This window comes from Thunnus maccoyii, chromosome 21, assembly GCF_910596095.1.
Source record: "Thunnus maccoyii chromosome 21, fThuMac1.1, whole genome shotgun sequence".
In the NCBI taxonomy this organism is placed as follows: domain Eukaryota; kingdom Metazoa; phylum Chordata; class Actinopteri; order Scombriformes; family Scombridae; genus Thunnus; species Thunnus maccoyii.
This window is the reverse complement of record NC_056553.1, coordinates 27,586,741-27,606,581: the sequence shown is the minus strand read 5'-3', so window position 1 is coordinate 27,606,581 and position 19,841 is coordinate 27,586,741. Positions and strand designations below refer to the sequence as shown.

Sequence of the window (19,841 nt, the reverse complement as noted above, 5' to 3'; positions counted from 1 at the left end):
CCTATTGTTAACCCCTGGAAAATCATTTTTATTATTATTTTTCTCTGCTAAGAGTTTGTGCAGTAAAAACTTTCAGAGCAAGAAACACCACAAATTCCACCCACTACTCAGGCACATAAAATGACACTCATTGGCCTTGAGGTTACGTTGTAATAATCAAGTTTACATTTTCACAATTATCTTGAAAACAGCTTGGCCCAGAATCAATCAATCAGACCGAACGGATCAAGTTCTGACAGTGAAATGAATCATTTTGCGGGGGTTGTGTGACGCTCAAAACAATTTATCCACCGTATTAAAGTCATAACAGGAGCAACGGAGTAGGCTACAGTGCAGCCTATGACGTAAACACGTGTCGACAGTGTTTTTGTAATTATTCTCACTGCCAGAAGGGGAAAGTCCTGCACTCCAACTTTAATCTCTCAAGTCATCTGCATCTGGTCTTCTGATCTAAAAATGACAAATTGTGCAATTTTTTACAGTCTGTTTGGACCCTGATCATTGCTGCTTGCCGCTATACTTAACATTCAATTATCTACCATTTAGTATTTTATTTCTGGGTAAAAGTATCCTTCATACATTGGGGAATACAAATACAAAAAATGTACTCTTTTTGTCCCCCATTTGCTAAGAATGTAGCAGTTGAATTTAATATCATCTCAATAGTTTGCCTTAATGCTCATGACTCACAAACACAACTAACTTTCTGCTACAATACATTTATTTGACCTTTGTTTTTTGATGGTTTAATTTTGCTTAATGGGATAAAGAAACTGTTCATCATTCTCTTTACTTACGAATGGCTCTGTATTCTGCCATGAAGCCTCTGTCTGTGATCACAGAGTCAGAGTAGAAATGGAGCAACATAGGGCCAAAGGTGGAGAATGGACCTGGAATGCTGGTGCCACACAGAGTGGCAATAGGAGGACCACTAGTTGCCAGGCTGTAGATCTTCAGCCCATCATACAGACAGGTGGTGTGTGCTAGAGAACAGACACACAGGTTACAGCCATATACTTTACCAAATAACTAATTGTTGATAATGAAACAACAAAGTGTGCAAAACAAACTTTTGGCATAATGTCCAAAAGTTCCATATTTGTCCATATCTTGCTAAAGCTATAACACTTGCCCTCTATTTGGAAGGTCTGAAAGGTGAGGACAACCAAAGTCTGTTCTCCAGCATCTATTGTGTAGTTGCAGTTGGAGTTGTCAGGGTAGTTGGCTGGGTGGTTTGGAGAAACCACACGACCACTGGGAGCTGTGAAGTTTGCGCCACACCCTGATGAGCAGAAGACATCAGACTTTCCTAATAATTTGTTGGGAAAAGCCACCTCATACATCACACCATCACTGAAGTGCCTATCATCAAGTTAAGACTGTTATGGAAGCTGGGATTGAAAGAAAAATGCTCACAGAAAATCACACGTTTCCAGTCACAAAAGGATCATGGTAACATGTCTACTGCACTCCCATGTGAGAAAAGAGTAATTCTGAACATTGGAAAATACACAAGTTACAAACTACTACTCTATACCACTGCATCACAGATACAAACACTGCTACAATCAGTCAGTCAGTCAGCATGGTCTTACTAACAACATGAAGCTGTATTGTCTGCCTGATACTTACTGGTGCTGAAGGATGCTGAGAAACCTCTGCCAGGGGCTTCATTGGCCTGGAATCGTGTTGTAATTATATTATATGGAGAAATGATGGGGCCTGGAGCCACCGTGCCACAGCCTGTCGACAGCAGAGCCTCAGTACTTTGGGTCTGACCTGACCACACCTGCAAGAAAATACACACTGATTCTAAAATTGGTGTCAAATGGAAAAAAAAGTCTTAAAGATACACGCTGTACACATCTGAAAGATTTACTGGGCAGCTTTACAAATCGCCTGTTACAAACTATATGACAAGTAAGGATAGGTTCTGAGGATCGGCCTTATATTGGTACTGTTTCCTTATGTGAAAAAACAACAACACACACACACAGCTATTGCCAATGTAGCTATTGCATAGTTCAAATTCATGACAAGTGAAAATGAGTCAAATGCGCCCTCTTAAAGTATGTTGTATCTTCAAAATGCCTTTTTCCGAAAACAGGTGTTGGAAAAGGGTGTTGTCTTATATTCATGCCAATTTGGTTCATCAACCATACCTGTATAGTCAAGCAATACCAGACATCGGAGATCTCCACCTACCAAAGTCTGGGGATTTCTAAATGCTTGGTAGTTGCTTGAACAGCAGTGAGAACGGTCACTAACAAACCTTTGCCCCTTACATTTTGTCAAGGACATGCCTTGATGAAATGGAAATAGAAATTATGCTCTCCCCCCACTCTCCTCCATAGTGAACTGCATGCCACCACCCCAATATGAAGGACTGCCCTAAACACTTTGGGTTGGTTCTGCAATGCTGGATTTTTTAAAAACTCTTTAACTGTTTCCACCCAGTTTTAACAATGAAATTATCTTTGGTCTCTATGAGCGAAGGGTTTAGAGACTGACCTGTGAGTCTGCCTGTGTCACATTTTTTGCTACAGTAGTTTTTGTGACCAAATTTTTATTGTTTTATTGACGTTTTCTCTTGAGATGGATAGACATGAAAATATTCTGTTCCATTTGCTTATGGTTACATAAGATTAGGGAAATAAGTATAAACAAAATCATCAGAAGAAAAGAATAAAATAAAACCAGAGTAATAAGAACAAAAACAATGTGCATTGACATACATGTACAGACATATACAATACATGAATATATACACTCAACAAGCACTTTATTAGGATCACCTGTGTATTCTAATGCAATCCAAAACAGCAGCTCTGCCATATATTCTACTTTTACAAAGCTCATACATTTTCATTTTTTGTTGGCATTGTCAGAAAGACAGTGACACCAGAGTGGGAGAGACAGAGAGAGCAGTGGTGGTTGAGCGAGCTAGAGAGCGAATAAAGAGAGAGGGAGTGGCGGTAGTGAGAACAAAGCAGTGAATCAGATAAATAAAATGTTATTTTCTGATTGTTTCATGGTGGATAAAATAAACACACCGACACCTCTACACACCTCCACACAACCCTACAGGAAGGTGCTGCATTGCTGTATTTGGTGTGAATGCAGCTGAACTCTTCATCCTGTCCACTGTGGCCTCTCTGCTCTGCGTGTGTGTGTGTAGGTAGAGCTCAGCCCTACCTTATTACAAACAGACAGACCTGTTCACCATATAGGTACTTAACAAAGAAGAGAATTACAAAGTCTTTAAGGGGAAACTTGGGTATTTTTCAACCTGGACCCTATTTTCCCATCATATTGTGTCTAAGTTACTAATGAGGACAACAATTTTTAAAACTGGTCCAGTATTGAGCAAGAGTGTCTCAGCCGGCAGCCACAAAAAAGGCTGCAGTGTAATCCTTTAGGGCAATTGCGCACATCAAGGTGCGTCCACTAGCAGTGCTTGTTTTTGCCACTGACATGCTCAGATTGTTATTATAATACGTGTCTGACATCAAAAGTAATGTTTACATATAAGACTTTCACAGTGGTTAAACTGTAAGGAAACTAATAAAACTCAGACCATATCCAGACAAAATCAGGTGGTGCGGTGAAAACGCCAGTCCTCCCATTCATTTGAATGATGGTAGTGCGTTTAGGTTACGGGGGTTTTGGCTGTGGTGGTGCTTGCACCAGCAGTGGTAAGAAAGTTGATCCAGACACAACTTTTGGAGAAACACAACCCAATGTCACTATGGCTAAAGGCTGCGGTGGCCAGTCACAGCCAGAGATCAGACTGATCAGAGCTGTAAAACCCTGCCATAAGGGAGTACAAAGATGTTACTAGGAGGAGCGGAGGACATTTCTCTACGTTTGATAGCGTTAAAAGTAAAGTTAGGCTTTGCTGTCAGCTTCCCAACTCATTTTAAAAAAGACAAAAGAAAAAGAGAGAGAGCGTAGAGCACCAGTGATTGAGAGAGAAAGAGAACAGCTGTGGTCAAGCAAGCTAGAGAGTGAATGAAGAGAGGAGCGGTGGTAGCGTGAAAGCTGGTAAATCAGATCAATAAAACATTATTTTCTGATGTTTCACAGCAGTTACATTCTAGAGCTCAACCCTGTGGCAGTGCGCTGCACCACTTTATTTGGTCTGAATATGGCTTTAGGCCCTGTTTACACCTCGCATTAATCATCTTGGATGATCCGATCACAAGTGGACAGCTCTAAGTACAGGTGTGAACACACCAATGAAGTATTAAGGATGCATTGAGATCTGATCGCTCAGACCACATTCAGAGGTGCAGTGTGTCCTGAGCCACATTGAAGGACCACCTACTCAAATGACTTCCTCTATTTTCCAGCAGACTAGGCACAGGAATTGCACTGCGGCCTTTGAGTCCATGTGCCCTCCATCCAAAGCTGTGTTATCAGGAGGACGCTGGTTTACTCCAAACATGAACCTGGAGTGTGTGCATATATGCTCAGACGTGGCGCCAGAGCAAATCAATAGGATGAGCATTTAATTCTCGTGAGGGGGCACACAATACATTGTATATTTGTTTATCCTGTCCGGTCAAACAAGTTGAAGACGGCTTTGGACAGAGGTTACACGGACCTGCATGGACCCCTCCCGCCAGTTAAAAACAACAGTTAAACAACAACAGCTGCAAGTAGAAAGGAAAGTAGAGTCCATCATTGAGACAGTGGTCATAGGGTAAGTTTGTGCATCAGCCTGCCAATGGAGGTCTCACACCTGTCAAATAGGAACAAATGACATTTATCATATTAAGTAGAACATTTCTTTACTTAAGGCTGCATGCACAAACACATCGCTGGTAATATACACATTTGTGAGCTTAATAAATCAAAAATGCATGTTAAAACACCCCTAATCCTTACATATATGACTGATGAGGATCCAGTTAACTCATTTGTACCATAAATGTAGATATTTCACAAAGACTTAGATGTGCAAATATCCAAATGAGGTGCAAAACAGCTGAATAACCAAGTAACATTAGCATACCACAGCGATTTGTTAGCTACAACAGCTAGCTATGTTATACCTACAAACCAATTAGCACTGCTAGTGTTGGTTATCTTCTGAAGCTAACACGTATCTACACTGGTAGGCAGGTAAACAATTTAAACAGTGTTTGGTTGGAGAGGTTACCTTGATAAAATCATGCACACAAGACCACAAACACACATAAAAGTTGGACTTACTTAAAGGAATGTAGCGGCTCACTGGTCTTGGTAACACATGGTGCGTTTACTTTGGAAAATCTCCGGGGCTGGTTCTGCTGACTCTGCTTCCTTTTATATAATTTAATCTCAGTGTGTAAAAGAAGTTATAAATTATGTTCACTATTTAGGCTATTTGTTTGTTTAGTTTAGGTCTCTTTAGGTAATTGACTGCTGCAGTCAACACGCTTTAAAACATGCAACTTTTACTTTGAAGGTGAGCTGTCTCTGTTTCCGGCTTTCGACTTTCTTTTTCAATTTTCATTGTGCAAGCTGTATAATAGAAGAAGCTGATTCTCTGGTGTGCTGAATTTCATCGCACTTGTTAGGACGCTGAAATTAGGAAAACACCCAAAAATGGGATTTTTCATTATACAATGTGAACACCTGCAGATGAATTATACTTCATGCATGGACCCTTGTACATAAATCTGTATTGTTCCAAATTGCAAACATCATTCATGACCAGTAGAAACCGGGTTCTCCACGCATCTTCCAACAAAAAGCAGCTGAATCAGGTGCTTCTCAGTTTAGGACAGCAGACTTCGAAAAACAGAAGGGACTGGTGCACAGTGATTAATTTGCAGCCTTTAATTGTGCAAACAGACTAACGTTTCGACACTACTGTGTCTTCATCAGAGTCAGGGTAGACAAAGACATGAGGCAAACAACATATGTAATCAACCTGAACCAGGTATGCAGTTGTAATTAGATAAAAGGTTGAACAGAGTTTCAAATCTATTGGATAATGAATCCAGGGGTGGGAGTTGCCATGGTCAGTGTCCCGAGTGCCACACTCTCAACACATGTCAGGCACAAAAGAGCACAAACCACTTGCAATTAATAAAATACATCAAATCCAAGTACAAATATCCAACAAAAGTAACAAACTAGAAAAAACGTGACGTACTTAGTTCTTCAACAATGCCAAAGGAACAACACCATATCAGAAACAAAAGCAGAAAAAACAAAACAGAACCCCTACTAAAGAGTTACAGAGATAAAAGTACCTTAAGTACAAATGCAAACATCCATGAAGTATGACAAGTCAGAGGAAACATGACAAATTCAGTTCTTCATTTATGCCAAAGGGCTGCACCGTGTTTAGAGTGGAATCCAAAATGCCTCTCTGTGAAGCAGTGAGTTGATGATGTCACCACCTCTAGGAGAGGGTGAAATTTTTTCTATTCCCCAGAACTTTAATGATACTGTAGAGCCATGTTTGGCCTGCGCATAATGACGAGCCATAGCATAGTCCATGTTTTGTTTATGTATTGCAGTCTTATGTTCAGATATGCAAGTCTTTAAAGCTCTTTTTGTTTGTCTAACATAAACCAAGCCACAAGGGAACTTCAGCATATAAACAACGTGTGTGCTACTGCAATTGATGAAAGATTTAATGACGTATTTTTTTACCAGTACGTGGATGTGTGAAGTACTTGGTGTCTGATGAGTTAGAACATTGTACACAGTTTCCACAACGAAAAAAACCTATGGGTTGATTAGGCAGCCAGGAGACAATGTTTGATGTTTTTTTAGTATCAGAATGAACCAGTCTGTCTCTCAGATTGTGGCAACATTTAAACACGATCAGGGGAGGCACAGAGCTGATAGTAGACAGAGATGGGTCACTTTTGAGGACATTCCAATGTTTAAGGATAATATTTTTGACCCTGCCTGCCAGAGGAGAGTACTCAGTAGAGAAAAAGATCTGTGAGGAAGTGATGGTACCTCTAATTTTTTTAAAAAACAGGGATTCCCTCTCTGAATGTAGGGCCCTCTGATAGGCAGCAGAGATGTATGATGTAGGGTAACCCCTCTATTGGAAATGCTCTTTCAGCCTTTAAAAGTGTGTTTCTGCTGAGGGGTTTACGGTAGATTGTAGTCTCAATAGTACTGTTGTTTCCCTTGTTAAGTGTTAGATCTAGGAAGTGGACAAAGGTATCATGCTGTTCCATAGTGAAAGACAGATAGTTAGCAGAATTTATATATTTCAGAAAAACAAACAGCTCTCCTCTGTCACCTCTCCATATCGCCACAATATCATCAATGTATCTTTTCCACAAAGCAATTTTGGACAAAAATGTGTTTTGGAGTGAGTTATGAATATTCTTCCCATAGACCCATAACAAGGCAGGCATGGGATTGGGCAAAAGCACTGCCCATACCTGTGCCACGAGATTGCAGTTAGTAAGCATTTAAATACTTAAAGAAGTTCATGGTGAGAATCATTTCTGATAGTGTCAATAGGAATTCATTAGGAGGCAAAATCCCAACTGGCCACCTGCGCTTACCCATTAGATAGATAATGGGTAAGCGCATCAACGCCTATTTCATGAGGTATGCATGTATACAGGCTCTGCACATTAAAAGTTACCAGGATATCAGCTTGTTCATATTTGAACTCTTTAATAGTACTTAGTATATCAAAAGTGTCCCCAAGAAAAGAAGGGAGGCTTCAATAATAACAAATATGTTATTTGCCTCATGTCTTTGTCCACCCTGACTCTGATGAAGACACAGTAGTGTCGAAACGTTAGTCTGTTTGCACAATTAAAGGCTGCAAATTAATCAGTGTGTTCCAGTCCCTTCTGTTTTTCGAAATCATTCATGACCAATCTGAAAGATATATCATTGTTCAGGGTAATATATCCCTGCCCAAACTGAATCTAGTTTGTAACTATGGCCCAAATGATGACAATCCAGCAGTTTTTTTCAGATTTTTTTCTCACTTTGTCTACTCTGCAGGGTATATACATCATAGGTGGGGATTTTAATTGCACTTTAGTGCCCACAAAGGATCTCTCTACCAACCTCAATCTTACCCATTTACAAACAAGGAGAATACTGATGCAATCAGTCAAAGATTTCAGTTTGGTTGAAGTATGGAGGGAAATACACCCATACAAAATTGAATATTCCTGTTATTCAAGCACATATGCAACTTACTCATGTATTGATTACTTTTTGGTCTCCTCCTGATTGTTGACCAAAACTAAAGACTGTTGGTACAATAGTATAATGATAAGTGATCATGCAGATTTGTCGTTAAAATTGGAAGATAGATGCATTTGTCCACTGCCCCAGGAGATGGAGATTCCCAGTTGAGTTGCTTCAGGACTCAGACTTGATAAAACTTGCTTTAAGAAAAATCAATAATTATTTTGAAATAGGCCTTCATCAAACTAACACTTGTGTAAGATGGGAGGCATTTAAGGCATACATCAGGAGGGAAATTATCAGTTACACCGATTTTAAAGCTAATCAACATTGTATGGAAATGGAAACATTGGAAAATCAAATAAAGGAGGGAGACTTATATGATGATTATAATTCATTTAAAAGTAAGGGAATTATAAGTTATGACAGCCAAATATAATACATGATTGACTGACAAAGTCACTAGGAGTTTAATGTGGCTTAAACAGTCTTATTATGATAAAGGAGAAAAATGCAGAGAATTGTTGGTGTGGCAACTTAAGAAAAGACATTCTGACAGGGCAATCAATAACATCATAATGCTTACAGGTGGCCTGATGTTGGACACATTGGAAATCACTAAATTTGCTGGGAATTCTTATGAGTTTTTGTACGTCTCAACCATTTAATCTTCGATGCTCGACAAGACAAGGGTGTCCCTTATCACCATTGTTATTTGTATCAGCCATTGATCCTTTAGCTATGGCCATAAGAGCACATGGAGGGATCTCAGGTATAACTATTGGTGGTTATGAGATTCACATATTGTTGTATGTGGATGGCGTCATACTTTTTCTAACAAATTTAGAGGATAATATTCCCCAATTAATGAACGTAATCAAGGCTTTTAGAGATATTTCAGGGCACAAAATAAATAATTCCAAGTTGCATCAATGTTCTTGAACAAAGATGAACGATTACAGCCTATTACAGATACACCTTTCACAAGTCATTAAAGACGATTTTCATACCTGGGACTTAGAATTAGCCCTGAGGTTAAACAAATGGTTTCCATAAATTATGACCCCTTGGTAGTTACAGTAAAGGAGATGCTAAACTGATGGACACAAATGCCTATATCAATGATTGGTCACATAAATATAATAAAATGATAGTGTTACCCAAAGTTTTGTATCTTTTTTAATCACTTCTGCTTCCTGCCTAACAATTTTTTTCATACTATCAATGATTTATTGAACAAATTCATCTGGAATAAACAGGAAGCTAGACTCCAACTTAGGCTATTATATTTACCATATGAAAGGGGAGGGCTTCAGCTCCCCAATTTGAAAAAGTATTACTGGGCTGCCTAGTTAAGAACAACGTTTTATTTAAAAAGCTAGTCAAACAAACAGAGAATCTTTTTCTTAGAAATACCATCTCAGTTTGGTACTCTGCACATCAACATGTTAGAGATAAACCTGCACTGTTGCAGTTCTCCTGCATATGGGGTAATAGTTGCTTCACACCTCATTGGGCAGACTGGGGATTTAAGTTGTGGTTTAACAAAGGTGTGGAAAATATTTAGACCTATATGTAGAAGGTAATCTATTGACACATATTCAGTTGTGTGTGAAATATGGCATTCTGAAAAAAAATTTTCTTTAATTACTTAAAGCTGTAATATTTTATCTATCCACACATAAGCAACTGTCATCTATAACTCCATTGTCTAAAATCGAGGAACAAACTCTAACCCATATGACTGGTGAAGGTCAGTTCTCTTTGTTTTATGGCTTACTGTTAACAAATTCAAAAGAATTGTCTTGCAAAAACCATGAGACATGGACAGTAGATGTGTAGGATATTCATTAAAAGGAGACTGGGAAATGTCTCCCCCCTTTCTTTCTCTCTCAACCCAACCAGTCAAAGCAGATGGCCACCCACCTAGAGCCGAGTTCTGCTTGAGGTTTCTTCCCGTTAAAGGGGAGTTTTTCCTTACCGCTGTTACCAAGTGCTTGCTCATGGGGGAATTGTTGGGTCTTGAATTGAGTGACATGTTTTACGGCAGCAATTCTGGCGTGTGGCTGAATGCACAAGCTTGATAATTGGAAAGGCAGTTCTTCTACAAGCTAAACTCTGTTCTTGGAATATACCCTGAAGACTTTGTTGTAACTCTGCAACAGTCGCTGCTCATTGACTGGACTTTAACACACCAGAAGAATAATCACACTATTATGGATGAGGACTGACATACCTTCTATGGGAATGTGGACAAAGGAACTTGCAGCCTGTTTAGCCTTGGAGAAAGACATATATTGTAAAAAAGGAAGGACAAGAACTTTGCTTGTTTATGGAGCCCCTATATGAAGTTTTTGGAAATTCATAATTTTGAAAAATTTTGAATTCTCTAGAGACAATGCGCTGCTTCAATTGTCAATTGTTTTGTTATTGTTATTTATTATAATTTTTTTTTTTTTTTTTTTTTTTTTTTTTTTTTTTTTTTTGCAAGGATGGGCTGAGGGGCACATGTACACATGTTTGTTTTTGTATAATGTTGCTCAAGTTAAATGTGGGCAAACTCAATAAATAAATAATTGACCGAAAATGTTGGCCCGAGTGCAGCAGTCACAGTAATAGTTTCTCAACCCGCTGGGTGTGATCATCATAGAGAAAATGCAGTCTGCCTTTCTTCTTTCCACAAGACACTAAACTAACCCATCATTTAAACATGCTGCACAACAGCTGTAGCTTAGCTGTGTACCTTGACATAGCTGTTCTGACAGCTCCCAGTGCTGTCTGGAATCTCAAAATCACTGTTGACCCTCATCTCCAGGTGGGTTCCCTCATGGGCAATGATCTGCCAGGAACATTCCACATTGGCTGGGAAATTCTGGGGATAATTTGGAGACTTGATTGTTCCTGTATCAGCATGGATCACCCCTCCACAGCCTGGTCAAAAACAAACATTTGTAATTGCACAGTGTATATATAAAATAATCACACAAATAAAATGAATACTTTCTAATATTACAAATGAATGGCTGGAGCCTTCCTCTTTACTTGCACTTTTTGGCACTGGCAGGGAAGCACACCTACAAAGTATTCTGTCAGTAAGAAAGGCACATGAAACCTTTTAAAAAAGGGAGAGAGTATCATCTCCCGACACTCAATCAGTTTTAGGCACTTAATAAAATGTCTAAAACTAGACTCAAGTCAAGACTTTACACTATCTGCCACTGAATGTGCTCCTCTGGTTGACAAATGTGCTGAGCAGGGGGTGGTTGGCATTTTCCATGGTAGGCAGCTTATTAAGGGTTTCTCTCACTGGGAATGACACCAGCTCCATGTCAACCACCAAGCCTGCTCTCCTAACCAGCATGTCCAGCTGCTAAGCATCCCTCTCCTTCATGCTGCTTCATGCTGCCAGCACACCACAGTATAGAGGAGAATGCAGGCAACCACAGACAGGCTAAACTTCAGCAGCAGCAGCTTGCTGCAGACACTGAACAACCTGAGCCTCCTCAGGAAACAGAGGTGGAACTTCTGCATGTGGCAGAACCCCAAATTGTATTTGAAAGCAGAGGTGTATAGAGGACATATAGGACAGGGGAGAGAACAGTCCCCGTGGTGCAGTTCGACACCACAAGTCTTGAGCATCTTGGATACACCTTGTGTGTCTGTCTGCTTACAGGCTGAGTTGGTCTCCATTCCAGTCTACACCTTCCTAATGTTGTTCTCTTCCTCCTCATGTTGCTCTCCTCCTCCAGCTTCCTCTGGTATACCTCCTTTGTCTCTTTCAGCCGGTGCTGTTCTCCCCATATGAAACTCAACTCTACAGAGTAACCTTTGCATCTTTATTATTCAATCAAACAGAATAGGTTCGCAATCAAAAAATAAATTTGAGAGTAAAACTATTGACACTGCAATCAAAAAATGTTTTATTGCAAGTAAAATAAATCTGTAGTTGAAATGCAAATCAGAAATGCTGTTGAGCTGAATTTCATGGGCGGGACCTACACTACAAGATATAAGACACACCTCTATTGGCCAGTCTCGAACAGAGTGACAGCTTGGCAACATCCATGTTAGGAAACGAAAGAGGGAGTTTTGAAGTCAATGGAGAAGACAGAGCAGGAGCTGCTAGCTTAGCTCAATTTGCTAGTCACTTGCTTGTGACCTATCACAACACCACAGATCATTAAACAAAAGTAATCTACATGCACCAGTTCAAACGTAACATTATTGCTATTACTAAGACAGAAGTTATGCGTAAACATACCTACGCATTGATTATCTTCTCCATTGTCTTCTCCATGGACTTCAAAACTCCCTCTCTCGTTTACTAACTGTGGCTGTTGCCAAACCGTCACTCCGTTCAAGACTGGCCAATAGGGATGTGTCTTACATCTTTCAGCATAGGTCCTGCCCATGACATTCAGCTCAAGAGCAAGCAAAACTTTTGGATTCACAAACAGAACCTTTGGATTTGGAAACAAAAGTTTTGATTCACATTGTAATCACAAATTTATTTTACTTGCAATAAAACATTTTTTGATGGCAGTGTTGATAGTTTTATTCTCAACTCTATTTTTTGAGTGCAAACCTATTCTGTTTGATTGCATTAAAAAGACACAAAAGTAACTCAATACAACTCCTCCTTATAAAGAAGAATGGTGTTCATCCCACCAGAAGAGCTGCAGAGACTTGTAGAATTAATGCCAAGGCTTAGAAGAGCACTGTCTAACGAGTCAGTTCAAAATCTCCTGTAGGTGTTCAACTGGGTTGAGGTCTGGTGACTGTGAAGACCATAGCATATGAGTCATATCATTTTCATACTCATCAAATCATTCAGTGAACCTCGTGCTCTATGAATTGGGGCATCATCATCCTGGAAGAGACCACTCCCATCAGGATAGAAATGTTTAATCACGACCCAAACCATGCCAGCCCCCCACAGCATAACAGAGCCAACACATCCCCTCACTGTACGGGTCAAGCATTCAGACCTGTACCAATTTTTCCTTTCATTTGTCACCCATCGATATCTGTGTGTGTGGGGAGATTGAGAAAAAAGTCCTCTGATGGTATAACAACATGTATTGCATGTCAATTTCACTAGTGTGAACCCACCTGAGGAATCAGCAAACCAGGACGCCACAAAGCCTCCTCTGGAAACACTATGGTCAGCCAGGAAGACTACAGCAAGATTGTTGGATCCTGACTGGATGGTTCCTGGGGAGTTGGTCCCACAATATTGACCAATAACGGGTGAGCCAGGGGATCCGCCATTGAAGATAGTGACAGAATCCCAGCCACATGTGGAGTGGGGCTCCAGGTTGAAGTAGCTGAAGGTTAGCTGTAAGTAAGACAGGGGAGTGGAAACCATTGAACGATGGTTTAAATAGTAGTAATAGACTGTTAAGCCTGATGTGTGAATTGCATCAGATCAGCTGCCAACACAATGTCGGATGATTGATTTTAGCATAAGTGCGCTGAGAGCTGGATTGCCCATATCGATTGTCAAATGAATAAAATCCTAAGTGTGTCTCTTGGGGCGCTGACTTTCCTCTGGACAATTTCTTGGCTATTTATTTATTTATTACATTATTTCATGAAACCCTGTAAGTACGCCTGTTGTTAGGGTGTCACCTTGATATCTATTGCTTAGCCTATATGTTATAATAGCCTGATATCGCTTTATGCAACTCGTAATTGTGTATATTGGGGAAAAATGGGGCCAGTCCAGATGAAAATTGCCAGGGCCAAATTTTGTTCCCAGTCTGACCCATGGTGCAGGAGGGAATAAAATCCACCATGAGATAGGACTTTAATAGTTTCTATGAATATGATCAATTCACAGTTAAGTCCATCAAGGTAACAGCATCTAAATCTAAAGACTCTATGAAAACGGAAGTCACGCTGTCATGATTTATTACTTTATTAAAAAAACCAAAGCAAGGCTCTTTTCAGTCACTGTCTTCTAAGGCTTGACTTCACTTAAATTGCTTTGGATAAAAGTATCTTCCAATGATTAAATGATTGATTAAATGCAAATGTAAAAATAATCAATACAAATATGAGAAATTATCATTTAAACACCACAGATAGTACATCAGCATGAATTCCCTCCAGTCTGAGTTCAGTCAATGTACCAGGCCAGGACTCACCGTAATAGTGTGACCCACTGGAGCCTCTAGGAGCCAAGCACAGCGACTGGGGCTGGGGTAAATGTTGGGATAGTTAGGACTGGATAACGACCCTCCCTCACCTGTCTGCCAGCCTCCACACTCTACAAAGAAAAAATAATTCATATAAGATAATGGTAACATTATGAGTGCTATATTAGACAAATAATCTCATATTTAAGTATGCCCTATGGTACATGAAGTTAATGAAGCTTTCAGTGTTTGTCTTACCAGAGAACACATAATTGGCCTTAAAGCCCAGGTCTCCCTGGGAAGCATCACTCTGGAAATGGACCCAGAGCTCTGGAGTGAAGACCACAATGGGAATTGTAGGAGTGCTTTGCCCACAAAACCTGGCCAACTGCTCCCCATTTGAGTCACCTGAAGGAACATGTACAAAGTTTAACAAAAGCAGATAGACAGATAGATAGATAGATAGATAGATGGATAGATGGATAGATAGATAGATAGATAGATAGATACTTTATTAATCCTGAAGAAAATTTAGGAAGCAAAACGTACAAAGGGTATACAATCCATTCATCCATCAGTTTCATATTGATATTGATTTGACACAGTATGTTTGAAAATGTAACATAAAATGTAATAACAGCATTTCAACTGCAGCACACCTCAACATGCACAAAGGTGCGAGGGCCTGATCATTGTTGCTTGCAGCTTTAATTAGGACCTGAGCACCAAGTGGTGGTGCGACAGCCCTATTGTATTTCGAAGAATGAGGGCCCAAGCACCAAGTGAGTGAAGGCCCTATTGTATTTTGAAAAATTGTTATTATTAGGGCCCAAGTATTGAGTGGTGTGAAGGCCCTATTGTATCTGAAGGAATTATATATTAGATTTTTAATTTTGCCATTTGCAGGCATTGTGTTTTAATGAACTCCTCCTAGAGATTTAACCCGATTTAATCTTCAAATTTAGTGAGTGTCATCTAAAGAACTTTGCAATGAAAAATTATCAAAATGGTGAATTTTCTTTGAACTCTGTTGCTGTGGCAACACAGCAAACTTCAATGTTTTGCCATGAAAAAGGAAGTTGTGTAAGTCAAATGTACATTGTCCAATCTTCCCCAAATTTCTTGTGCTTAATAAGAGTCATGGCCTGAATACATCTACAAGTGAATATTGAGTCATAGTCATTGCACCACCTACTGACAACAGGAAGTTACAGGTTCTGTACTTTTACAAGCCCTGACTTGGAGGTTGACCAGATCCACTTCAAATTTGGTCAGAAAAGCTTTAAGACCTTGATGATGCGATAATGTGAATCTTATGAGTTTTCATGGAACACTGTTGCTGTGGTGACACAGAGAATTTTGATGTTTTGACATGAAAATACAAACTGTTGTAACTTGACTCCATATTGCCAGATCTTCCCCAGATTCCACATGCTCGATAAGAGTCCTGGTCTGAAGACATTTACAGGCCAATATTGAATCATAGTCACAGCGCCACCTACTGGCAACAGGAAAGCCCCATTCTTTTACTAACTACTCCTATCAGCTTAACAAGATCCACCTAAAATTTGGTCAGCTAAGTTGTAAAACTTTGATGATGCTAAATACTGAAGCTTTTGAGTTTTCATCAAAAGCTGTTGCCATGGCAATGTATTGTTGGCCATGAAATAGGAAGTTGTGAAACATGATATCTAATATGGGTCTTGGGCTTGGGTGTGGCAAAATGGCTTGAGGACGCCCCCTAGAAAATTTCAAAGTCAACGCCCCCACTTTTAAATTTTACGTAGGTGAATGAAATTTGGTGGGCACATGTATCATGTCCAAATGCACAAAAAAACACTTGAAGCCATATCCTAAGTCCAACAGGGAGTCAGCCATTTTCACATAACTTTTTTTGCCCCGTTTTTGCCATTTGCAGGCACTGTGTTTTAACAAACTCCACCTAGTGATTTAAACCCACCAACTTCAAATTTGGTGGATGTCATCTTAAGAGCTTTTTCGAGTTATCAAAATCATGAGTTTCGCGGAATGCCCTTGACATGGCGTGCCGGTCAATTTGCATATTTCGCCATGAAACAAGGAATTATTGTAACTCCACTAGACTTTGTCCAAACCGGCCCAAATATCACATGCTTGATAAAAGTCTAGGCCTGAACACATCTACATATCAATATTGAGTCATAGTCATAGCGCCGCCAACTGACAACAAGAAGTCATCTGCCATTTTGGAACAAAGTTGCTTTGATTTTCATTTAATTTGGTGGGATCATTTTTCTCATCATTCTACCCAGAAATAATTTTTTTAGGAATTTTTTCACCAGACAGGAAGTCAGCCATTTTACGAACACGTCTGAGGCCTTTGGGATGCGCAAAAACTCATGAAAGTTTGCACCTATGTTCAAACTAGTAAGTATTGCGATTAGTATCACAACTGGGGGAGGGAGAGGGAGGGGGAGGGAGAGGGACAGGGAGAGAGAGAGAGAGAGAGAGAGAGAAAGAGAGAGAGAGCAAGAGAAGCAGTGGTCGAGCAAGGTTTTTTGTTAGGTTGGCTAAACCCTGCTTATCCTCTGCGGCTGTCTTGAGTGTCACTACCATATGTCTCCCAGTGCTCTATTATTCTGACACCCAAGACCCGAAATGAATGTGCAATACCCTCAGGTAGTTCATCCTAGAGCCAATGGTCTCTGTGTGGGACTTACCTAAGCGGAACTGGAGGTAGTCTGATTCACAGGTCTGGTGGTTTTCCAGGTGCAGGTCCTCTATGAGCACCACAATGGAGGAATTGATGTGCTGTGGATTCTGGATTAGCCACTCACAGTTAAGGTTGTTGCTGTAGTTGGACACCAGGTATCCAGGCGAAGTGAAGCTCCCACCCACTGGGTTGTTCAGAACCCCACCACATTCTGACAAAGGCAACATGAAAATGTAACTGGGGCACAGACAGACTCACAAAAATTGAACACAAACACCACAAATACCTCATTTATGACAATGAGAAAGGACAGTACAACACAATACAATTCAACAGAACCATAAAATTGAATCAACACTCTAATAAAGGCTCAACAAAACTGAAAATTATAACCTTTATGATGTTTTAATTGCAAATTACTTATTTACTCATGTATTAGACAATATTAGGTGTACCAAATAACCTGGCAACTTAGGGTATTTTCACACCTGCACTTTTTAGTCTGGTTAAATTGAACTCTGGTTCGTTTTCCCCCTTGGTGTGATTCGTTTGGGCAGGTGTTAACACAGTAATTGCACTCAGGTGTGGACCAAAACAACTTCACCAAGTCCCTCAAGAGGAGATGGTCTCGGTCTGGTACCAAACGAACTGTAGAGTGGTTGGCATGTGGGGTGAACATTATTTGACCTTGATTGGACCCAACTACTAGGTGTACTCTGCAAGTTTGAGCTGAATGGCTCCTGTAGCCAGGTGACTCTAGAAAGCATGGACCTATCTAATTGCCTCTCTGTCACCTCTGCTAAATTTGTGCACTTCTGTGAACTTTTTATGAATAATATTGGACATTATGAACATTGTGGACATTATTGGACTTTATGAGAATGATAACATATGAGTATGAGTCACTCACTAGGACAGGGAAATGGTCAGCTCACCCTCCTGCTGACTCTGCTACCTGGCTGGTCAAGGTTTTCAAATGTAAACATCAGAGTAAACATCGAGGAAAAAGTGGAACGGATAAACACCAGTGGTGATCCCAACCACATGGACAAGCAAGCTTTTTGGAGTACTGTTGGTACTCTCTGCTGTATTGCCCAACAAATGTCTTTTAACATCATAGGTGTCTATAGCCCCCCTTCTGCAGATGACACTTTCTATGATCAATTCACAGAAGTCTTGAAAGAGTGCGATCTCAACAAAGAATTATTACTTATGGGTGATTTTAATGTGACCTGGGAGGATAAATCTAAGAGGAAAAAACTAAAATTGATCACAGAGAAATTCCAACTAGGACAACTAGTAAAAGGCCCAGGAGGATTGTAAAATTCTCCAGTACACAAACTGATCTGATATTTACTAACAAACCAGAAAGAATAACTAAAAGTTATAATTTAATCACTGGCTTATCAGATCATAACCTAATCCTATGTGTGAGAAAACTGACTAAAAATATATTTAGAACCACAGCAACTAAGCCAATGATCCTTCAATGTATACCCAGAGCTAGGTAAGAAGAATTTGTCAGTGAAATTAACAGTTTGAACTGGGATTATGTACCGTCTTCTGATGATCTGGACTATGGCTATGATACTTTTACTCACAGAATCAACTCTGTGAGGGAATTTAATGTGAGGATACAGATAAAATCTAAAAATAAAAACAATTTACCGTGGTTTGATGAAAATTTGTGGAAACTAATGAAATCTAGAGATGCTGCACTAAGGACCAAAATTAAAACTAGAAGAGACACTGTCATGCTGATTTCTAAATGTTTAAGGAACAAAGTTTTCCAAGAGGCAAAAGAACTTAAATCTCGTTTTTATCTCAATATATTGAACGAAGCAAAAAGCAACAGTAAATTGATCTAGAAAAACATTGATATTCTCATAAGGAGGAAGCCAAAATTTTTAGGAGATTTAAACTCAAAATACAGGAAAAGTTAATTGAAGTTCATCTTGCTGTTTCTTCTGTCTTTAATAATTTTTTTCTTGAGTCTGTATATGAGCTAGGAAAAAAATGTGCGAAAATTGGATACTGTTCCTATAGACGCTACAGGCCAGGTTTTCAAGCTTGTATAGACTAATGAGTTACAAGTAAACAAAATCATCAATTCCTTAAAAAATTCCAAAAGTACAAATGCTTTCCAATTTGACACCATGTTTATTAAATCACACAAAGATATTTTAACTCCCCCCATTGCTCATTTAATTAACTTGCCTATTAAATACAGCTCCTTTCCTGATGACTGGAAATGTGCCATTGCTATGCCCATTTTTAAATCTGGAGTCCGCCTTGAAGCCAGTAACTACAGACCCATAAGTATACTGCGAGTACTCTCAGAGGTTGCTGAGAAAGTTGTCATTGAACAACTGACAACATATCTTAATACAAGCAATTTTGGTCTACATCATATGCAATTTGGCTTTATAGCAAATAATTCATTAATAATAATAATTCATTCATTCATTTAATTCAAGACTAGATAATGGGAGAGTAGCTGGCGCTGTAGTTTTAGGTCTGCGTAAAGCATTCAACACAGTAAACATGATGTTTTAATATCGAAACTAACTAACTAAATTTAACTTCTCATCTAGTGCACTGGCATGGATGTCTTCATATTTATCTAATAGGATACAATGTGTTAAAGTTGGTGACACACTGTCCAGTAGCGTGAAGTGCACAATGGGTGTTCCACAAGGGTCAGTGTTAGGTCCCCTATTATTTAGCGTATATATTAATGATCTCTTTCAACAGTGTCATGATGTAGAGCTACAAATGTATGCTGATGACACTGTTGTGTACATACATGCAAAAACAGCTGATTTAGCAGCTGC

At 39.5% G+C, this 19,841-nt stretch overlaps 1 protein-coding gene across 2 annotated transcripts in view; it reads right to left on the bottom strand.

Moving 5' to 3' along the window:
• Positions 1–19,841, bottom strand: part of cubn (cubilin (intrinsic factor-cobalamin receptor)) — a 184,286-nt gene that overhangs the window by 35,138 nt on the left and 129,307 nt on the right. For both annotated transcript variants that reach the window (XM_042398686.1, XM_042398687.1), the window contains 8 exons: positions 17,015–17,218; positions 14,574–14,723; positions 14,325–14,446; positions 13,288–13,513; positions 10,919–11,106; positions 1,633–1,789; positions 1,133–1,282; positions 798–983 (listed from right to left, as the gene is read on the bottom strand). In XM_042398686.1, the coding sequence (XP_042254620.1) occupies positions 798–983; positions 1,133–1,282; positions 1,633–1,789; positions 10,919–11,106; positions 13,288–13,513; positions 14,325–14,446; positions 14,574–14,723; positions 17,015–17,218 (1,383 nt within the window). The remainder of the gene's footprint in view (positions 1–797; positions 984–1,132; positions 1,283–1,632; positions 1,790–10,918; positions 11,107–13,287; positions 13,514–14,324; positions 14,447–14,573; positions 14,724–17,014; positions 17,219–19,841) is intronic.